At 43.9% G+C, this 20,305-nt stretch overlaps 1 protein-coding gene across 2 annotated transcripts in view; it reads right to left on the reverse strand.

The window, feature by feature from the left end:
• Nucleotides 1–1,409: 1,409 nt before the first annotated feature.
• The window catches only part of Slc12a8 (solute carrier family 12 member 8), a 153,524-nt gene continuing 134,628 nt past the window's right edge, over nucleotides 1,410–20,305 (reverse strand). For both annotated transcript variants that reach the window (XM_040750885.1, XM_040750886.1), the window contains 4 exons: nucleotides 18,444–18,541; nucleotides 14,962–15,079; nucleotides 8,107–8,167; nucleotides 1,410–2,590 (listed from right to left, as the gene is read on the reverse strand). In XM_040750885.1, the coding sequence (XP_040606819.1) occupies nucleotides 2,428–2,590; nucleotides 8,107–8,167; nucleotides 14,962–15,079; nucleotides 18,444–18,541 (440 nt within the window). In that variant the 3' untranslated portion in view covers nucleotides 1,410–2,427. The remainder of the gene's footprint in view (nucleotides 2,591–8,106; nucleotides 8,168–14,961; nucleotides 15,080–18,443; nucleotides 18,542–20,305) is intronic.

Here is a 20,305-nt window from a genome sequence, read left to right on the forward strand (position 1 = left end):
AGCTTGTGGGGGAGTTCAGTTTTGTTCCTTGGCCTTGATTTTTGACTCAGTAAGACTGATTTGAGATTTCTGTACTTCAAAGCCATAAAAAAATGTACTTCTGCTGTTTTAAAGGCATCTGGTCTGTGTGATTAATTACAGTGGCCACAAGGAACTTCATGAATAAAGCTCTTCTTTAAAAGGACCTTCAGATATATATGGTAGCTGAGGCCAGAGGACTACACATTCAAGGCTAGTCTGGGCTACAGAGTGAGTTCCAGACTAGCCTAAACCACATTAAGATCCTGTCAAGAAAACAAATACAAAACAGGCCCCCAGAGATCACTGCCCTTGGCTTTACCATCCTCCTGCCTCAGCCTCCTAAGTCCTGTTAATAACCCATGCCCAGATTAGCCTACTTTTTTGTACTGTGTTTCATGTGTATTGATGCTTGCCTGCATGTATGGCTGCATACTACATTCTCTGGTGCTACCCGAGGCTAGGAGAGGGTCTCTGATCTCCTAGAACTGGAGTTACAGACAGTTGTAAGCCACCATTTAGGTCCTGGGAATTGATCCCTAGTCCTTGAGAAGAGCAAGAAGTATTCTTAACTACTGAACCATCTCTCTGGCCTGTGTCCTTTAAAAATATCTTAAAATTTTATGTGAATATGTGTGCCTAAGTGAGGTCATGTGTACTGCATGCATGCTCGTGTGTGATGTAAATCAGAGCACACCTGTGGAGGACAGAGGGCAATTTGTAGGAATTGGTTCTCCCCTTCTACCATATGAATTCTGGGACTAGAACTCATGTGGTCAGGCTTGGCAGAAAGTGCCCTTCCTGGGTCATCTTGCTGGCACTTTTTGTGGTGTTTCTGTTCCCATGTTTTTTTCCAACCCAAAGTCTGCATTCTTTAAAAGTATCTAAAGATGCTTGGACATTTGTTCAAGCAAAGGTAGGTGTTGTTTCTAGACATCACGAATGAGATCTTGTTTTCCAGAAGAGAAGGTTTTAAGCTGACCCCTCAAGCCCTTCTCAGCCCTCACCTACTCTAAGCCTTCCCATCTAGCATACAAGTGTTTTATAAAGTGTGTTCACAGCAAACCCAACACTGAATCCCGGGTGGCACTTGTTAAAATGTGAAGCCCATGCCACGGGCAGGGTTAGCACAGCATCTCAAGAGAACATAAGGAGGAGTCTAGAGAGACCCAGCAGCCCATGCCTCCATGCTCAGCGGTGGAGCTGGAGCCTGGGCCAGGGGCGGAACTTTCCAGGAAGCCTGGTCCCCAATGCTGGATGCTTATGATGAGTGCCAGGCCCAGTTCACAGAGGACTCTAGAGTCCTGTCACCTCATGCTATTCGTGTCACAAAACAGATGCAAAGGTATCCGGGAGTCAGGGACTACATATATTTTTGACAACACTAGTCATGGTTAGGCAACTCATAATTTATTTCCTTCTCATCTCCCTACCTACTTTGATAAAGGGTCTTGTTTTATAGCCTAGATTGGCTTCAAACTTTAGATCCTCTTGTCTCATCTCTCGAGTCCTGGGATTCCATGTGATGACCATGCCTGGCCAGTTATTTGACTCATTAACTAAAAAGTACTTATCCAAACAGTAAACAGCTTACACACGCACATCCCCACTATCCTGCACTCTCCTACTGAGAAGTGTATCAAAATGCCATCATCATGAGATTGATTAAATAAATTGTGGCACATTCAGACATCGAGGCATAATGAGGAAACTGTGTAAGCACCATCATGGAGATGCTTCCAAAGCAGATTAAGGGAGAAGGCAAGATGCTACGGAGTGTGTGTATACAGAGCTGCATTTGTGTATGAGAAGGTATAAGAACCCCTTTCCTATTTGTAAAGAGATGGTTGGGTGTGTGTGTGTGTGTGTGTGTGTGTGTGTGTGTGTGTGACAGAGAGAGAGAGAGACAGACAGAGAGAGAGAGAGAGAGACAGACAGACAGACAGACAGACAGACAGACAGAGAGAGAGAGAGAGAGAGAGAGAGAAGTAGTTACCTCTGTGGTGGGGGATGGGCACCAAGCCAATGAGGACCAAGGAGGAGAGTTTTACCCTGAATATAGTTACACTTTGTGACTTGGAACCCTGTGAGTGTAGTACCTAAAATAAGTGTTTGCTGTGGCCCTTACAATAAGAAATCTGGTTTTGGTTCTCCACATCTGATTGCCTTAGTGTTACCTGAGCACTCTGGTGGCCTGTGGGTTCAGGTTTGGTACATGTGGAAGCCATGGCCACACCCATGTCTGGTTAGACATGCCACTTCAGACCAGAATGGGATTTCTGGCATCCAAAGCTGTAGTGCGGAGACCAGTGTTGGGGTTTCTCATTGGTAGAAGCAGTTTCCAAAGGTTCTGAGGTTTGGGTCCCCCATCTCCAGAGCAACTTCTAGAAATGGGGGTCCAGCAATGTTCTAGAAGGGAGGCATCAGCTGTTCCCGACTCACGAGCGAGGAATGGTGGTAGCGATCTCTGGTGGCAAAGTCTGTGTTCTCCTGGGTAAGCTGAGTCATTGCCATGTCAACCTTGGCTGGGTGTGGTGCCAAGATGATCTGCTCCCGGGCGGACCTCAGGCTCCTTCGGTGACAGACATAGGAAACCGAGAAGGGAAGAAGCAGTGGAGATGAACAGTGGAAGCCAGTCTTACCTGGATAGAAACACTGTGCAAATGCCAGCTGCCATAACATGTAGCGTGTATTTAAATGTTTAAAACATAGCTGTTGAGAACTACAACAGTCTGTGAACTCAACGTAGGAGATAGAGTGTCAATGATATGACAGGAGTAACATTAACTGTTCTTAAGTGGAACAGTGGAAAACTGTACTCTCTAATAAGAGATGCCCACACTAAAGACAGTGTTGTGAGGGTTCTGTAACTTTTCTTTGTTCCCTTGTCAAATGAGACAATGGAATGACAAATCTACAGAATGGAGAAGAGTGGAGAGAGAAACTAAATTGATTCATTAGAAAGCAAGTTGAGGTGTTACACAGGCTGCCGGGGAGAAAAGGTATCAATGTTATCCCTACAGCCAACCTTGCATACTACAATACCACCTTTCATGGCAAGATGTGCCTATGACTTCAATAGTGGCAGGAAGGTTGTGGGTGTAACCAGCTGCTTTTGGATTGGATTTGAGGCTTGCTCCCCAGAAAGGAATTAAGGCTTGGTACCAAAAACCTGCTCAAAATCATGGCTTAGGAGGTTACAGGAGGAAGCTACCACAGTTGTTTTGCTAAAGAACATGATGTCAAACTGCCTTGTAAAGTCTATTGCTTATATACAATAAGCAGATTAGTGCTGCCCTCAACCTTAGTCAGAGAAGTATCTCTCTGTAGTGGGCATCAGTTAATACAAAGACTCATAACTGCTCAATGTGCTGAGAAGAAGTGTATTGAGCATTAAGCTCTAAATGAGACATTTGTATAAATCCTTGTCACCAAGGCTGAGGGAACATAAGGAAGAAGGGAAGGAGCCAAGGAAGGGAGGGGTGTAATGTGTAGTCCTCCTGCCAGTCGCCTGGGCCCTGCCGAGCTATCTGAACCTCCAAATAACAAACGACACTATATTAATTATGAAGCTGTCGGCTGTTTGCTATGGTTTCTAATTGACTAGCTCTGACTTAATCATTGACCCATAATTACTAACATTTTTATAAGGTCTTATTGTACTGAGAATGCAGACTTGTGTCCCCTCTTCCTGGGAATCACATGTCAACGACTCCCTTCACTACATTTCCCAGAATCCTCCTAGACTCCTAGTCCCACCTATCTTGCTTCCCTATTGGCTCACTGTAGCTGGAGTACTCACACACAATCAAGTCAACAAGATCAGTGGACATTCCAGTAGGCAGCACTTATTGGGCTATTACAAAAAAAGGAGAGGACATGAAATGGGAAGGGGGATGTGCTGCAGGTGCCTGGGGGACAGAGCAAAGCCCAGATTTAGAGTCCACTGGCAGCCGCTTCCACGTATCCAGGTGGATATGAAGGTCATGTACCAGGCTGGTCCCAGAGGAAGGTATTAGAGGCTGGAGAAGGTCCTGCTGCGCCTAGTTCTGTCCCTCATTAGCTAGTAGCCTCAGGATGCCTCTGTTCCCACAGGCCTCTGTTTTCTCTCCCTTCCATGGCCTTTCCAGGTCCATAGCCTGACAGGTTGCTGAGTTCTCTGAGAGGCACAGATTTCCTCTGAACATCTTCCCCCCCCCAAAAGAATCAGCTACTTTACTCAGAGTAACGTTCAAGTGCTCAAATCGGGAATGTAAAACAAGATGCAAAGAGTGATGTAAAAAAGTAGGTGTATGTCCGAGGACACGCGTCTGTAGAACTTAGCAGCAGCAGTGTCAGCTAACTCCAGAAAGTGTCCAATCACAGCCATTTGTTAAGAATGTACCTAAATTAGTTCAGTTAAGAATTCCTGAAAACTGAATTTGCTTTTATAAGGCTGGAATCTGCAAAACAGAAGTGGCCAAAATGCCACACTAGACAATTATAGATGTGTTGTTGATTGTTGTTGAGCAGGTAAAAGCCACGCATTCCTCTGGATTCAGGGAAATCAGCTTCCTAGAACTGCTCTCAAACCCTCATCAGGACAGTCACTAGGGCTCCGGGGAAGAAAACCTCACAGAGTCACCGTGAGCTACAGGTAAACAGAGGAAAGAACAGAGCAAGTCCTTCTGCCCAAAATACTTCACGGTGACTTGTCTTTGGTTCTGAAGGACATTTTGGATAAAGTCAAAAGGCTACCAATTTCTATTTTTAAGCCACTTCTTGGCCCTTCCCTCCTCTAAGTCATCTCAAAACACACCCAGGAGCTGTGGGGAGGCCAGCAAGTTTGATGCTGACTTGGCCAAGGCTCCACAACCCACTTCACTAGTCCAGAGCTGAGTACTGAGAGAGGAGCTGTGTGAACTAACTCCTGTTCCAACCAAATGGCTGTCTTTTTTAAGGAACATTCTCCTAATACCATGACCTTGGAGCTGACATCCCAGGAATTCAGAGTACGGCTGAAGGAGCCATAATGAACCCCGTGGCCATTTTTTAGGATTTCAAGCCAGAAACGACTAAATATAGTCTTGTAAATCAGCTAATACCAAATATCCCCACCCACACATTTAAAGCTCAAAAATTCTGTAGGCAGCTTCTATACCAAACCTATTTCCACTTAATCTACTTTCTCTTGGTACTAGGTGATGGGGGAAGAGATCTGTGTAGGTGTGAGGTGACCTCATGCCTCAGACAGGAAGAGGGGCAGAGGTTACCCCACATTTAGCACAGCTCCAGGGAGGGCATAAAACAGCCAGTAAATGCATCTGATAGAGTTCTCATTCAGTTCCTATCCTCTGCTCCTGGGTCCTCAAATCTTTGAGGTTTGGCTTTTACCCCTACACCTTTGTCTTTGTCACCCCAAGTTATAGCACCAAATTCCCACTTCTTGTGTCAACTTGAACAGATTGGCAGTATTTCCAGGGAGCTATCTCAAAAAGGATGATGGGGTAGGCTCAGTGGTTAAGAGAAAGCACTGCTTCTGCAGAGGACCCAAGTTCTGTTCCCAGCACTCAAGTTGGGCAGCTTATAACTGCCTGCAACTCCCAACCCCAGAGGAATCTAATAACTCTAGCCTCCTAAGGCACCTACATGCATGGGCATAACCACCCTTTCCAGTACACATAATTAGAACAACAACGACAACAAGAATGTCAGGGAATGCAGAGGGATATTCATGGAACTTTGGTTCTGGAGATGAGTAGTGATAATGGCTATATGACAATATGATTTTATTTAATACCATGAATGTATATTTACAGATGATTAAGATAATACATTTGATGTTATGTGTGTTTAACACACACACACACACACACAAACCTAAGAAGCAAACACAAAGAGAGAAAAAGGATTCTACCATCTGGAATCAATGGGATCAGGTCCGAAACTCCATTAGCGATGTCTGGGCGTGGAAGGTGCAGATATTGGCAAACACAAACCACGCATCCAGAGTTTCAAAATCAAACCATCAAAATGAAACCAAATAAGCCCTGGACTACGTTCTGCTTGGACTTGCCTGGCCTGCATCTTTGCTTCTCACTGACATTGAAAGGGGGCACAAGACAGAAGTAGCTCCCAGAACCCTAAGGCCTTAAAGGATGAGCAAGTTTGGGCTTCCGCCAGGGTGGGAAGGAGCCAGAGAGAAGGGACAGCAGAGAACATTCCCTTCAAGACAACTTCAACCCCCCTTCTGTGTGAGTGTGAGTGACAGAGGGGGGGGAGGGAGAGGGGAGAGGGAGAGAGGGAGAGAGAGAGAGGGAGGGAGAGAGGAGAGGGAGAGGGAGAGAGGAGAGGGAGAGGGAGAGGGAGAGAGGAGAGGGAGAGGGAGAGAGGGAGAGGGAGAGACAGAGGGAGGGAGAGACAGAGAGAGGGAGAGACAGAGGGAGGGAGAGAGGGAGAGAGGAGAGGGAGAGAGAGAAAGAAGAGTGAGGTAGAGAGACAGAGAGAGGGAGAGAAAGAGGGAGGGAGGGAGGGAGAGAGAGAGAGAGAGAGGGAGGGAGGGAGAGAGAGAGAGAGAGAGGGAGAGAGAGAGGAAAGAGAGAGAGAGAGAGAGAGGGAGGAAGGGAGGGAGAGAGAGAGAGAGGAAGGGAGGGAGAGAGAGAGAGAGAGAGAGAGAGAGAGAGAGAGAGAGAGAGAGAGAGAGGGAGCATGGCAGGCTCACAGAGCCCTTCACAGCCTCTCACCCGTGTCCACACTTGGCTTATAGAGTATCTGCCACTAGTACAGTGACAGCAGCTACCTTTGACCTGAGATGAGAAACATGAGATCCAGGCTTTGATCTCAGGCATGATTACGATTGAGGGAGTGTGACTTAGACTATAAACTTTGAGATTGGCTCTCCTGATCTGACACCCAGACTGAGGATGTGAAGGAAGGGGACACGAGCCTGTAGGTTCTGATGAGCCGAAGCTGGGAAAGAGGAGCGGAGGGCAGTGAGGACCAGCGTGAGCCAGTGTGAGTGTGAGCACAGTGAGGACGAGTGTGAGTGTGAGGACAGTGAGGACCAGTGTGAGTGTGAGTGTGAGCACAGTGAGGACGAGTGTGAATGTGAGTGTGAGCACAGTGAGAATGAGTGTGAGTGTGAGGACAGTGAGGACCAGTGTGAGTGTGAGAATGACTGTGAGTGTGAGCACAGTGAGGACGAGTGTGAGTGTGAGGACAATGAGAACCAGTGTGTGAGTGTGAGTATGTGTGAGGACAGTGAGGACCAGTGTGAGTGTGAGTGTGAGGACAGTGAGAACCAGTGTGAGTGTGAGGACAGTGAGAATGAGTGTGAGTGTGAGAATGACTGTGAGTGTGAGGACAGTGAGAATGAGTGTGTGAGTGTGAGTGTGAGGACAGTGAGGACCAGTGTCAGTGTGAGTGTGAGGACAGTGAGAACCAGTGTGAGTGTGAGTGTGAGGACAGTGAGGACCAGTGTGAGTGTGAGTGTGAGGACAGTGAGGACCAGTGTGAGTGTGAGGACAGTGAGAACCAGTGTGAATGTGAGTGTGAGCACAGTGAGGATGAGTGTGGATACTGAGTGTGAGGACAGTGAGAACCAGTGTGAGTGTGAGTGTGAGGACAGTGAGGACCAGTGTCAGTGTGAGTGTGAGTGTGAGGACAGTGAGAACCAGTGTGAGTGTGAGTGTGAGGACAGTGAGGACCAGTGTGAGTGTGAGTGTGAGTGTGAGTGTGAGGACAGTGAGGACCAGTGTGAGTGTGAGTGTGAGTGTGAGGACAGTGAGAACCAGTGTGAATATGAGTGTGAGCACAGTGAGGACAAGTGTGGATACTGAGTGTGAGGACAGTGAGGACCAGTGTGAGTGTGAGTGTGAGTGTGAGGACAGTGAGGACCAGTGTGAGTGTGAGTGTGAGCACAGTGAGGACGAGTGTGTACTGAGTGTGAGTGTGAGCACAGTGAGGTGCAAACCCTAACCCTCGTGGAAGCTCGCTTCTCCATTGCTGAGTTCTGCACCACCGTCAGGCCGAGGCACAGCCATGAACAAGACCCCACACCCCCAGCCTGGACTCTCGTCCATCCTTGCACCAGCCCCAGTGGGCACCGACCTGCAGGAGGGCACCAGAAGGGACTTCATCCATCGGAAGAAGCTGAAGTTTGAGGCTGACCCTGTGAGGAAGAAGAGATGGGTAGAGGTAGGCCTTGAGGACTTTTCACATCTTGAACCCAAGCTTCATAGGGACTTACACACTCACACCTTTCATGTGTGCGCACACACACAGAATGAGCACACTTTCCCACTCAAACCTATCACACAGCCTGGCGGCAGCTTGGCTCACACACTCACGGACAGTTCCCCAAAACTCATTTCTAAGCTCCAGATCCCTTCCGAGGAGACTGGGTGGAGCCTGCTGGAAAGAAAGGGGAATTCTTTCTGCCTTAGGAATTAAAACACATTTTCCTGATGTGTGTGTTGAATGCATCTCTCCGCTAGGACCACATACTCTGAGAAAGGGAACATGGCTTTTTTATCCTCATAACCTCATAGGATCTGGCACTGAAGAAGTTTCTAACAGTATTAAGTGGACAACTTAGTTCAGTGTGCAGAAATGTTTGATGTGAGGTTTGTTTTTTATGTTTGTTTGTTTTTTATATTAGTCAAATAACCTTTGTGTATGACACACTGATCTGAGTAAAGTTCAACCTTAAATATACATATAGAGTGAAATATATATTTATATAACATATATCTCATATTTCTTTATTATACACATACAACACACTGTTCATGTATAAAACACATTTATATTATTATTTATCAATGTATTATTGCATACAATTATACATTCTAAATTATATTAAATAATAATTATCATGTTAATGTGACTATAGTATATATTTATAAATATATAACATGTTTGTATGATTATATTACATAATAATTATTATATAATATATTATATTATGCACAATACATGCTATATACTATATATCATATATATGTATTATTGAATATATATATTGAATTTCAGGCCAGTACAGGCTGCCAAGAGAGACCCCCATCTCAATCAAACAAATAATAACGCCTTTTCTGGGCTGGCTGTGGTGGTAAACACCTCTAGTCCCAGTACTTGGGAGATAGAAGCAGGCAGATTTCTATGATTTTGAGACCAACCTAGTCTACATAGAGAACTCTAGGCCAGCCTGGGTTACATAGTAAGGTCTTATCTAAAAAAACAAAAACCAAAAAAAAAAATCCCTTTTTTGATGATCTGTCTTAGTTACTTTTCTGTTGTTGGCATAAAATACTGTGACAACTTACAGAAGGAAGGATTTATCTGGGCCTGTGGTTTCAGGAAGTTAGAGTCTGTCACCATCACTGCAGGAAAACATGGCAGCAGGCAGGGCATCTGGAGCAGCAAGCTGAGCGCTCACATCTTAAACCACAATTAGGAAGCCAGGAAATCATTCCAGGACCAGCATGTGGCTTTAAAACCTTATGTGGTTTCTAAAACCTCAGAGCACATGCCTAGTGTCATATTTCTCCCAGCAAGGCTACACCTCCTAAGGCTGCCAGCATAGTACCACCAGGTGGGACCATGTATTCAGATGCCCAAGACTATGAGGGACATTTCCTTCAAACCACCACAGCCTTGGCATGATAAGTTATATATAACCCGCCCCCAGGCTGGCCTTAAAATTAAAGGTCTTCCTTTCTCTGCATTCCAAGTGCTAGGAGTATAGGCACACACCACCCTGTCCAGCTCAAATTATGTATGACTTTGAAAAGTTAGTCAAACATAATTTTAGAAAAGGCATTCCTCAATTACATGAACAGATACAGCTGAAATAGACTAGTGAGAGCATGTTTAATACATGATCAATAAATCAGCATTGTTTTAAGATGCTTATGTTAAAAAGCTATGTCACAGATCAGGCACCAGTGTGACCTCCAGTGATCTAAAGGGATGACACCAATTGGCAAGCTAAGCAATAGTGGAGAGACCACCTCGAATGCCCATTCCTGATAATGATCTTGATGTCTATAACCATGCTGGAGCCTTCATCCTGTGACTGATGGAAGCAGAGGCAAACACCCACAGTTAAACATTGAACTGAACCCAAGGAACCTAGTGACACAGAGAGAGGAGCGATGAGCAAATTGGCAAAGAATGGGCTGGCAAAACCAGCAGAGACAGCTGATCTGAACAGGGGAGAGCTCTTGGACCCCAGACCGACAGCTGGGAGGCCAGCATGGGACTGATACAGACCCCCCGGCCCCCCCCGAATGTGAGTGTCAGTGAGGAGGCCTGAGCAACCTATGGGGCCCTGAGCAGTGGATCAGTGTTTATCCCTGGAATACAAACAGACATCGTGTGTCCATAACAAAAAGAGGGATGCTCTCTCAGTCTGGACTCTTAGAGGAGTGCCTGGACCTACCCTGAGTGAAATGACAGACTCTAGATATCCCCTATGTGGAAGGAATTGACAATAGGGTGGGAGGCTGGAGGGGGGATGGTGAAGGGGGGTGGGAGGAGGGGAGGGAGAGGGAATTGGGACTGACATGTAAAACAAGCTATTTAAAATTAAAATAATTTTAAAAATTAAAAAAAAATAAAAAGCTATGTCTTGGTATCTTGTAGTGCTCCTGTGGTAGAACAGAGCAAACATTATAGATCTGCAATAGTATATGTAATTGCAGAGAGGAGAATCCTAATATATTCAGGTAATCAATATGTATTCTATAAAAAGATACAAAATAAAAGTTATTAATTGATCTTTCTTATATGTGATCATTTAAATTCTAAATTATAGACACTGGCTTGAAATTTTATTTCATACTTTGCTGTGATTGGATTTCTGGGAAAAATATTTAGATTTCCTAAGATGAAGCAATCATTATGTTAATTAAAATATATTCTATCTGTAAAATTAGATGATATAGGACCTCTTCACAGAATTACTGTTTTTCTAAGACATTATTTTAGTACAATATACCAAATTACTGTAATTCTGAAGATCTTTTTTTTTTCAGTATGTCTAGATTGTTCTTGTCCATCTGATTTAGTCCGGACTTGACAGTAATTACATTTTGTTTTTGAGACAGGGTCTTACTGTGTAGCTCTATCTGGCCAAGAACTCACTATGTAGACTAGACTGACCCTGAACTCACAGATATTTACCTGTCTCTGCCTCCTGGGTGTTCCATACTTGGTGATATCAATTGCTTTATTTTGAATTGGAGCACCACAGAGTTTTCTGGAAAGGGCGCCCCAGTGTGTGTTGCTGGCGATTAAACTCAGAGCCTTGGGCATACTATGCCAGCACTTTACCCCTTAGTTACATCCGTAACCCTCCACCACATCTTAAAAACTTTTTTTAATTTTTAGCTGTCTCTGTGTGTGTATATGTTCATATGATTTCTGGCTAGAAGAGGACACTGAATCCCCTGGAACTAGAGTTGTAGGAGGTTGTGAACCACCCCTGTGGGTTCTGGGAGATGCATTTGAGTCCTGTGCAAGCATTAAAGATGCTTTAAACTGCCAGGCCATCTCTCCGGTCCCCTTTCAATTTATCTTTTTAAAAATAATATTTTTATTGAGAGTTTCACACAATGAATTTTTATCATGTCACTACTCTGCCTCTCCTACCCACCAGACTTCCAATTTTCTTCTTTAAACCCACTGAGTCCTATTTGTGTTGCCCAGCTGCTCTTGGGAGTGGAACAACCCTGGGGTGTGGTTAACCTACTAGACTTCACACCATTAAAGAAAACAGACTCTCAGACTGGGCATGGTGGTGTATGCCTTTAATCCCAGAACTTGGAAAGCAGAGGCAGGCACATCTCTGAATTCAAGACCAGTCTTGTCTAAGAATTGTGAGTCCCAGGTCAGCAGAGATACACTGTGAGACCCTGTCTCAAAGAAAGAAAAGAAACAAATAAAAAATAAAATTGATTTCCCTCTCCCAGCAGCTTTTGAATGTCAATGGCTCCTCATCTAGTAGTGGGATTTTATCCCTACCTCCCTCTCTCCATGTTGGGCTTTTGTCTAGCTTGAGATTGCAACAAGTCTTGTGCATAGTCACAATCATTGTAAGTACATATGTGGGACTGCCCTGTCCTGTCTGGAAAAGACTGTTTTCTTGAAGTTCTCTACTTCCTCTCTTACAGTCTTTCTGCCCGTTTGGAGAAGATCATGAGTCTTGGGGTGAGAAATGTGATATGTATGGCCCCTTTACGGATAAGCATTCCACAGTGCTTATTCCCTAGATGTTGACCAATTGAATGTCTCCATGTTCATTGCCATCTACTTCAAGAAAAAGTTACTCTGATGAGGGCTGATAGGTACACTGATCTATGAGTGTAGCAGTAAGTCATTAAGAACTGTTTCAATGCTATGTCTATTTAGTAGTATTAGGTTCTCCCTTGGGGCTTATGACCTATCTATGCACAGGTTCGTGGCCCCAGTAACAGTGCCACATACGGGTTCCATCTCATGGGATGGACCTTAGAGCAATCAGAAAGTGGCTGGTTACTCCCATAACATCTGTGCCATTATTGCACTAGTGAACATATCCTTCCAGGTCACTTATTATTGTAGCTCATAGGGTTCACAGCTGGGTGGAACCAATGATTACTTTTCTCCTCCAGTAGCATGCATAGTACCTTCCAGCACCATGAAAGCTAGCCAAATTCTAGAGGGTAACCAAGAATAGTGGAAAGCACCTGTAACGTTTGGGGTTTTCTATATGGGACTTCACTGGTCAAGGATTCAAAAGAGATAACACCTTCTGTTTCTGGGGTTTTTATTTGCTAGCATATGATATCTTGTTGGAGTATTATACCCCCATTGTAAGGTAACTCCATTTTAAACTATTTTTATATGTGTATATGCATATTTTATGAAGTTTCTACACTAGTAAGGATTTTTTTCAAAAGTGTTAGTAATCCCTCTCCATATTCCCTCCTCTACCATGACCTCCCACCTCCCACCCCATTTAATCTTCCTTATTCCATTATTCTCTCTTCCTCCGTTATATTGTTGTATTATATGTCCCCTCTCTTAAAAGCATACCCCCAGTGGTCCCTTACTAGTTTCCTAATCTCTATGTGTATTCCAAATGAATCATACATAACTAAAGATTCCAAGCTAACATCCACATACAATAGAAAACGCACAACATTTGTCTTTCTTAGTCTGTGTTACCTTACTTACAATAACTCTAGTTTCATTCATTTACCTGTGTATTCCATAATTTCATCTTTAATAGGTGACTAATATTCTATTGTGTAAATGTACAATAACCAGGAAATGGAAACAGCCTAGATGTCTGTCAACTGGTGAACAGGTAATGAAAGTTTGGTAAATTTACACAATGAAGTATTATTCAGCTGTTAATACATCTTTAAGATTGGTTTATTATTGAGGAAAAATATAAATTATGTGCTGTGGTTTGAATGTGTCCCCCAAAGTTCATGTGTGGGAACTTAATCTCTAGCGTAACTGTTAAAAGGCAGGATCCTGAGATGATTCAGCCATGGTGGCTCTGTTCTCTTAACTGGAGTAATACTCTATTCTGGGAGTGGGTGAGTTACCTAGGGAGTGTGTGAGTTATTTAGGGAGTGGGTTAGTCATCTAGGAAATGGGTTAGTTATCTAGGGAGTTGGTTAGTTATCTAGGGAGTGGATTCCTAGTAAAAAGATAATTTCATCTCTCTTCCTCTCCTTCCTTCTCTTCCCTGTCCCTACCCCCGTATCTTCATGGGATGACTTTCTCTGTGTTATAATGCATCAATTAGGCTTCAACCTAAGTACCCTCTGATCCTATGCTTCCCAATCTCCAGAACCCAGAACTGAATACTTTTTTGTTGTTTATAAATTGTTCAGTTTATGGTATTTTGTCTTTATCACTAGAAAGAAGACATTTTTTATTTTCTGTCTTTTTTTAAGACAGGGTCTTATTATGTTGCTCTGACTAGACTATATAACTTGCTGTATAGTTCAGACTGGCCTTGAACTCACAGAGATCTGCCTACCTCTGTCTTTTGAGTTCTGGGATTAAAGGTACACACCATCATATGCGGCTATTTTCTTCTTCATATGTATAGGTTCTCCACTGATATAATTTTTTTTTTGGTTTTTCGAGACAGGGTTTCTCTGTGGCTTTGGAGGCTGTCCTGGAACTAGCTCTTGTAGACCAGGTTGGCCTCGAACTCACAGAGATCTGCCTGCCTCTGACTCCCAAGTGCTGGGATTAAAGGCATGTGCCACCAACGCCCAGCTTACCACTGATATAAATTTTTATTCCTGGTTTTTGTCATTTGTACCTTATTCTGACTGGTCTGGCCAGAAGCCTGCTGATTTTACTGACCTTTTGACAAGAATGTCCTACACACACACACACACACACACACACACACACAAGGGTTTGAACACTTGGTCCTCAGATAGTGGGCTGTTTGGGGAAGTTTAGGCAATGTGGCCCTGCTAGAAGGGGTGTGCCGCTGGGGGCAGGCTTTGAGGTTTTAAATCCTCCTCCATTCTTGGTGCCCTTTCTGCTTTGTACTTGTTGAAGACGTGAGTTCTCAGCGTTCCGTTCCCACCTCCATGCCTGCTGCTAGCTACCATGATGGACTCTTACTCCTTTGGGTCTCTAAGCCCAAACAAAGCCTTCCTCCTGTAAATTGCCTTGGTCAAATGATATTAAAGCATTAACTCAGAGCACAGGAAATGTATAACATATGCTACATCGGTACACTTTATTTCAGCGTATTATTTTATCCTTGCCTCTCTCGCCATTGTTGTCATCCGTTTTAGTTGATAGGTCTCATACATCTCAAATTAATTGCTAGTGCATTTCACTTATAGTTATTTATGTGTATGCCAGATTTTTAACACAAAATTCTTCAATGAGAGCTAGAAAAAATAAGGGAAATAGTAGCGCAAGGATTTAGCCACTTACCAAGGTAAAGACCTGGACTGGCCTGGCCAATGTAGAAATACACAATGACAGCAACACCCATGCTAAATAGGGTATAGACCCACTGGATCACAAACATGATGAGGAGGGACGCAACAGCCTACAGACATAGACAGGAAGAGTAAGTCACCTAATGGTTTTGTACAAGGTAATCAGAACACAGCACTAAGTAAGACCTTAGGAGACAGTGACCTCTGAACAGCCTCTGAGCTCTGAATAATTAAAGTTTACTTATAATAAAAGTAAATAAATAATAAAAGTAAGTAAATATACTTAAAATAAAACTCTGAATAACTAAAGTTTACTTACATGAAATAAATAATAAATAAAGTTTACTTACTGTGGTAGTGTGCTAGTTGTTTTATTTTTTAATTTGTTTGTTTTGTTTTTGTCACGTTGTAATAGGGTCATCTGGGAATAGGGAATCCATTTGAGAAAATGCCCCCATCAGATTGATCTCTAGGCATGTTTTTTTAAATTATTGTTGATTGATGGGGAAGGGCCTATCCAACTGCAGGTGGTACCATCAGTGGGCAGGTGGTTCTGGAGTGTATAAGAAAGCAGGCTGAGTAAGCCACCGGGAACAAGCCAGTAACATGGTCTGCTTCAGCTCCTGCATCCTGTTTCCTGCCTTGAGTTCTTACCCAACTTCCTCTCATGGTGGAATGTAAGCTGTTCCCAAGGTGACTTTGGTCACTGTTTATCACATCCATAGAAAGCCAACTAAGACAGGTGTTTAGCGTGGCTGCTAACTTGACAGGATCTAGAATTACCCAGCAGGAAACCCTTAGGCATGTTAGTGAGAAATTTATTGGATTAGATTAGCCCCTGGGGATGACTGTGAGAGGCGATTTGGGTTAGATTAATTGAGGAGTTAAGACCCAATGGAAGGTGATACCATCCCCTGAGCTTGGGTCCTAGATGCATGAAAAGGAGGACATACAGGCATTACAAGAAAGTACAAGCTGAGCACAGGCATTCATCTTTCTCTGCTCTCTGACTATGGATACAATGTGACTAAATACTTCAAGCTCCTGCTGTAAGGACTTGCTGGTAATGATGGATTGCACCCTTAAACAATGAGCCAAAATAAACCCCTTTCCTCTTCAGTTGCTTTTGTCAGAGTAACAAGAAATCCAATTATGACAGAAATCTGGTACCAGAAGTGGGGATGTTGCTGTCATGAACCTGACCGCATGGTTCTTAGCACTCTGGAACTAGTTTTGCAGGCAGAATCTAGAAGCCTTTGGAACTTTGTGATGCTAAAGCCTTTGAGTACAGCAAGTAAAGATTAGTGGGCCACTCTGGTACGAGCATGGAAGACAAGAATGCCAATAGAAAGGTTGACAATAGAGACCTAGCTCCTTAAGTTTCCAATGGGAACAAGAACTCTGTCAGAAACTGGGCTAGAAGGCATTCATATGACATTTTGGACAATACTGTGGCTCCATTCTGCCCATGTCCTGAGGACTTAATTAAGTGAAGTTGAATGTAAAGATGATAGATTAATTTGCTTGGTAGAGGAATTACAAGAGAGGAGAGCATCCAGGCTATGGTATGATGGCTTTCTGCTGCATTTTTTTCAGGTCTACAGTGAAAAGGAATAAAAAGTTGAGCATAAAGGTAGAAATAAAGGATAAGAGTGGCAAGTTAAACTACGAGACTAAGGAGCATGCTGAAAAATAGTACTTAAAGAGGAGCATTCTGCTTTGTAATGGGACAACAGGAAACATGTCTCCAGGGCAGGATCCTATCCATTAAAGGGTCTATTTTTTGAAAACACAAATTTATTGGAAAGGAGAGAGCCTAAATTGAAATACAGACTGTCATTGAAAGGGGTCCCCCATTCCTCAGAGGTACCTGCCTAGAGACATGTTTTCCCAGGATTAGCACACAAAAACTGATACAACTGTGGTCCAAGGAAGACAGGCTACCTCCCTAGATGGCAGCAGGATGTGGTACTGGTTCTCTATGCATGAAAGATGCAAGACTGAGGTGTTGTGGCATCTTGAACCACAGTTTCAGAGAGTCTTTGAGACCTGCCAATATACTTCAAGGTTGGAACCCCCATAAGGAGGTCTTGAGAGGCCATGGTGTGAAACTGTGAGATGAAGTCTACATTACTATAAAGATCCCAGGATATTAGCGATGCCTGGATCATGGGATATCTGCTGAGGAAAGCTACAAGCATAAAGGACAGCAGGCTAGAGAAAAAAGGCTATATTCTTACAGGAAGAGGAGCTATTTGGGTAGGCTATCCAAACCTTTTTGACCCCATATGATTCCACAACCCCAAGACGGTAGACATGAAGCTGCAGGATTTGATGTTTGCTTTCCTGAGTTTTGGTCTTCCTTCATTCTGATTATTCTTTACTATGCCCCCATTCCTCCCTTTTAGAATGAGAATATGTATTCTGTGCCATTGCATACTGGAAGTATGATAACTTGTTTTAATTTTGTGGTAGTTCATGGTTAAGAGACTGCCTTGCATCTCAGATGAGACTTTAACGTTGGGCCTGAATGCTGTTGAAACTGTTAAGGGATATGGGGGCTTCAAGGTAAACTAAACACATCATGCATTATGAATGGCCATGAGCATGAGGACAAGGGGTGAAAAGTTATGGCTTAAAAGTTAATGGTTGTTAAACTGACAAGAGGTAGAACTGTGGTTGGTTAGTATCAATTGTCACCTTTAAAATTGGGATCTAGAATCCTGATTCTGGATTCTGGAATGAAAAGAGTAACTATATACTTACTCAAGCAAGTTTTGGGGGAAAATACTCTTTGAAGATAACCCCTGAATCAAAGCCACCAGCAAGAAGACACTCTGACATAGTTACTTGCCCTGTTGCTGTGATATGCTATCCTGATAACAGTTGCTTAAGGGAGAAAGGGCCTATTTTGCCGCACAGTCAGAGGCTCACAGTCATGACCCATCATAGTGGGAAGTCCCAGCAGTGGGAACTTGAGGCAGCCAGTCACACTGCATCCCCAGTGCAGAGTAAAGAATGCTTACACAGCTCACCTTCTCAGTCCAGGATCTCAGCCCAAGGAATGCTGCCGCCCACAGTGGGCAGTCTTCCCAGCCCAATTGACCAAGATAAGCCCCATAGACACTCCCCAAAGCCTGTCCCCCTGCCCACTCTCCATCTTATCCAGTTGACATTTGAGATTAACTATTATACTATTTTACACTCCTCCCTACAATCAACAGATTAGCATGAAATGAGTAACCCAGGGTGATCAGACACAATTATTTAAATAGTAGATAATTGATTAAAATGAGTGGTTGATTAAATGTAAATCTTGTCATAGTGATTTCATCTCAATTCTAATAAAGCAAGCAATTTAATCATGTTGATGCTAATTAATACCTTTTCTTCCATTAAATCTCTATCTCACATACACATACATTCATCTGAATCATTTCTTAAGGATACTGAGATCAAAAAGAAATTACTCACCCCTAACAGGGAGACCCAGGGGTTACACATGTGAGTGTAGAAGGCACTTGGTCTCCTCTGGACCTCTTGTTCCTGAAGTCGGCATTTCAGAAAGAAATCTAAAACATAAATTGGCCAAATCCTTCATTACTGACTTACTACCAATCCCTCTCTATTTTGATAAATAAATATCTACAAGCTCATGTCCCCTGATTTTACAATTTAGCCTAGAACTAGCTCCAAGCCCTTGCTCATGGAGAAGGCACAGACCTGTAAAGAATGGCGAGAAAGACCAGAGTAGAAGTGGGAGCCTCCCCAAGCCTGCTGCACTCTTGTCCATATCTGTTGTTTGGGGGCACCCAAAGTCCAGTTCTTCCCTCTATTTCAGATGGAGGGGTCAGAAGCCAGGAGCTGAACCCTGGTCTTTGGGTCCCCGTGCTACCACTGGAACTGATGGGCCAGGCTGGCTTTTAGACAACAGGATATTTTTGCTACCATCTAACAGTTGGGCATTTAAGTTAACCTGGTCTCAGATATAGACCAGAAGCTGACAAAGGAGACAGGGGGAGGGGGAACCCTCCCTTACTCCTTCCCCTGGCTGTTGAAGAGGCTGAGGGGACAAAAATATCTGAGCACAAGGGCATACTGGTTCCACTCTGTTCACCATGGATTTCAGGCACATGAGAGCCTCTCGGAGTTGCAAGTTTTAGTTAGCTCTCTGCCTTCTCAGTTTACGTGATTCCAGACATGCTCATTTAACCATGAAAATGCATATAGATGGTTTCACTCTGTGTTCTAATCACCATGAGCCCCACTGTTTGAGGTGATTCAAACAACTGTTAATGTTGGATTAACCTTGCTACGTATTTGTGCCTCATTCTGACACTAAACTTTCGTAGCTGCTCGGGAAACCTGTCAACCCCTTAACTCTTTGCTCTCCAGCATCAAGTTCATTCTTCAGGCAAAATACTTGGCCGGGCCAGCTCCTCTCCCAGTCCTCCCTTCATTGCTCCGCGTCCTGAGCCTGTCTCACCCCCAGGTCTCCTCTTTCCTTGGACTGCTGCTGATGGGTAGGTCTCTGGAATCCTGCTGGGATCCACTTCTCATGGCTCCCTTATCTCTCTGCTTGCCTATGATCTACCCCTCAGGTCACAGCCCCTGTCACTGCCTCACAACAGTTCTCATTTCCTTTGTCCCACCTCCTTTCGGGCCCAGAATTTGCTATTATTTGCATCTGCAGTCCTATCTACTTACACCTTTCTATGCCCCCTGGAGTACATGCATCTTGGGGGGCAGGATCTGCGTGGATCTTGAGGCTAAGGCTTACAGCTGGCAGTTAAAATATGCATTTCAGTGCATGTCTGCTATCTTCCCTGGACCCTGTGCCTTGGGTCCCAGTAGTGGTAATCCGTAATCTCAGAGCTCAAGAATCCAAGGCAGAAAGAAGGACCACAAATTCTAGGATAACCTGGGCTGCACAAAGGGACTATGACTTAAATGCAAAAACTAAACCAAAATAGACCTTGCCACTCCGACGTATGTCAGATTAATCAGATTATGTCACATCTTGTTATGGTTTGAACATGTACTCATGTACTGGAGAGGTATCTGCCTGTTGATGGATTTTCAGGGAAGCAACTGAATCATGAGGACTATGGTGTCATAAATGGATTCACCACTAATGGTCTCATAACTTGGGTAACATCACTAGGAGGTGAGAGAACCATTAGAACTGGTTCTTGGTGGGAGGAAGGAGGTCACTCGGGTGGGGGTGTGCCTCTGAGGGGAATGTGGTGTCCCCTGTCCCTTCTTCTCTTTCTCTTACTGCCTAATATCCATTATGAGGTGAGCAGCCTGGACCACATGCTCCTGCTACCATGACA

The sequence above is a fragment of the Mesocricetus auratus genome, unplaced genomic scaffold (assembly GCF_017639785.1).
Source record: "Mesocricetus auratus isolate SY011 unplaced genomic scaffold, BCM_Maur_2.0 Super-Scaffold_100008, whole genome shotgun sequence".
NCBI lineage: Eukaryota > Metazoa > Chordata > Mammalia > Rodentia > Cricetidae > Mesocricetus > Mesocricetus auratus.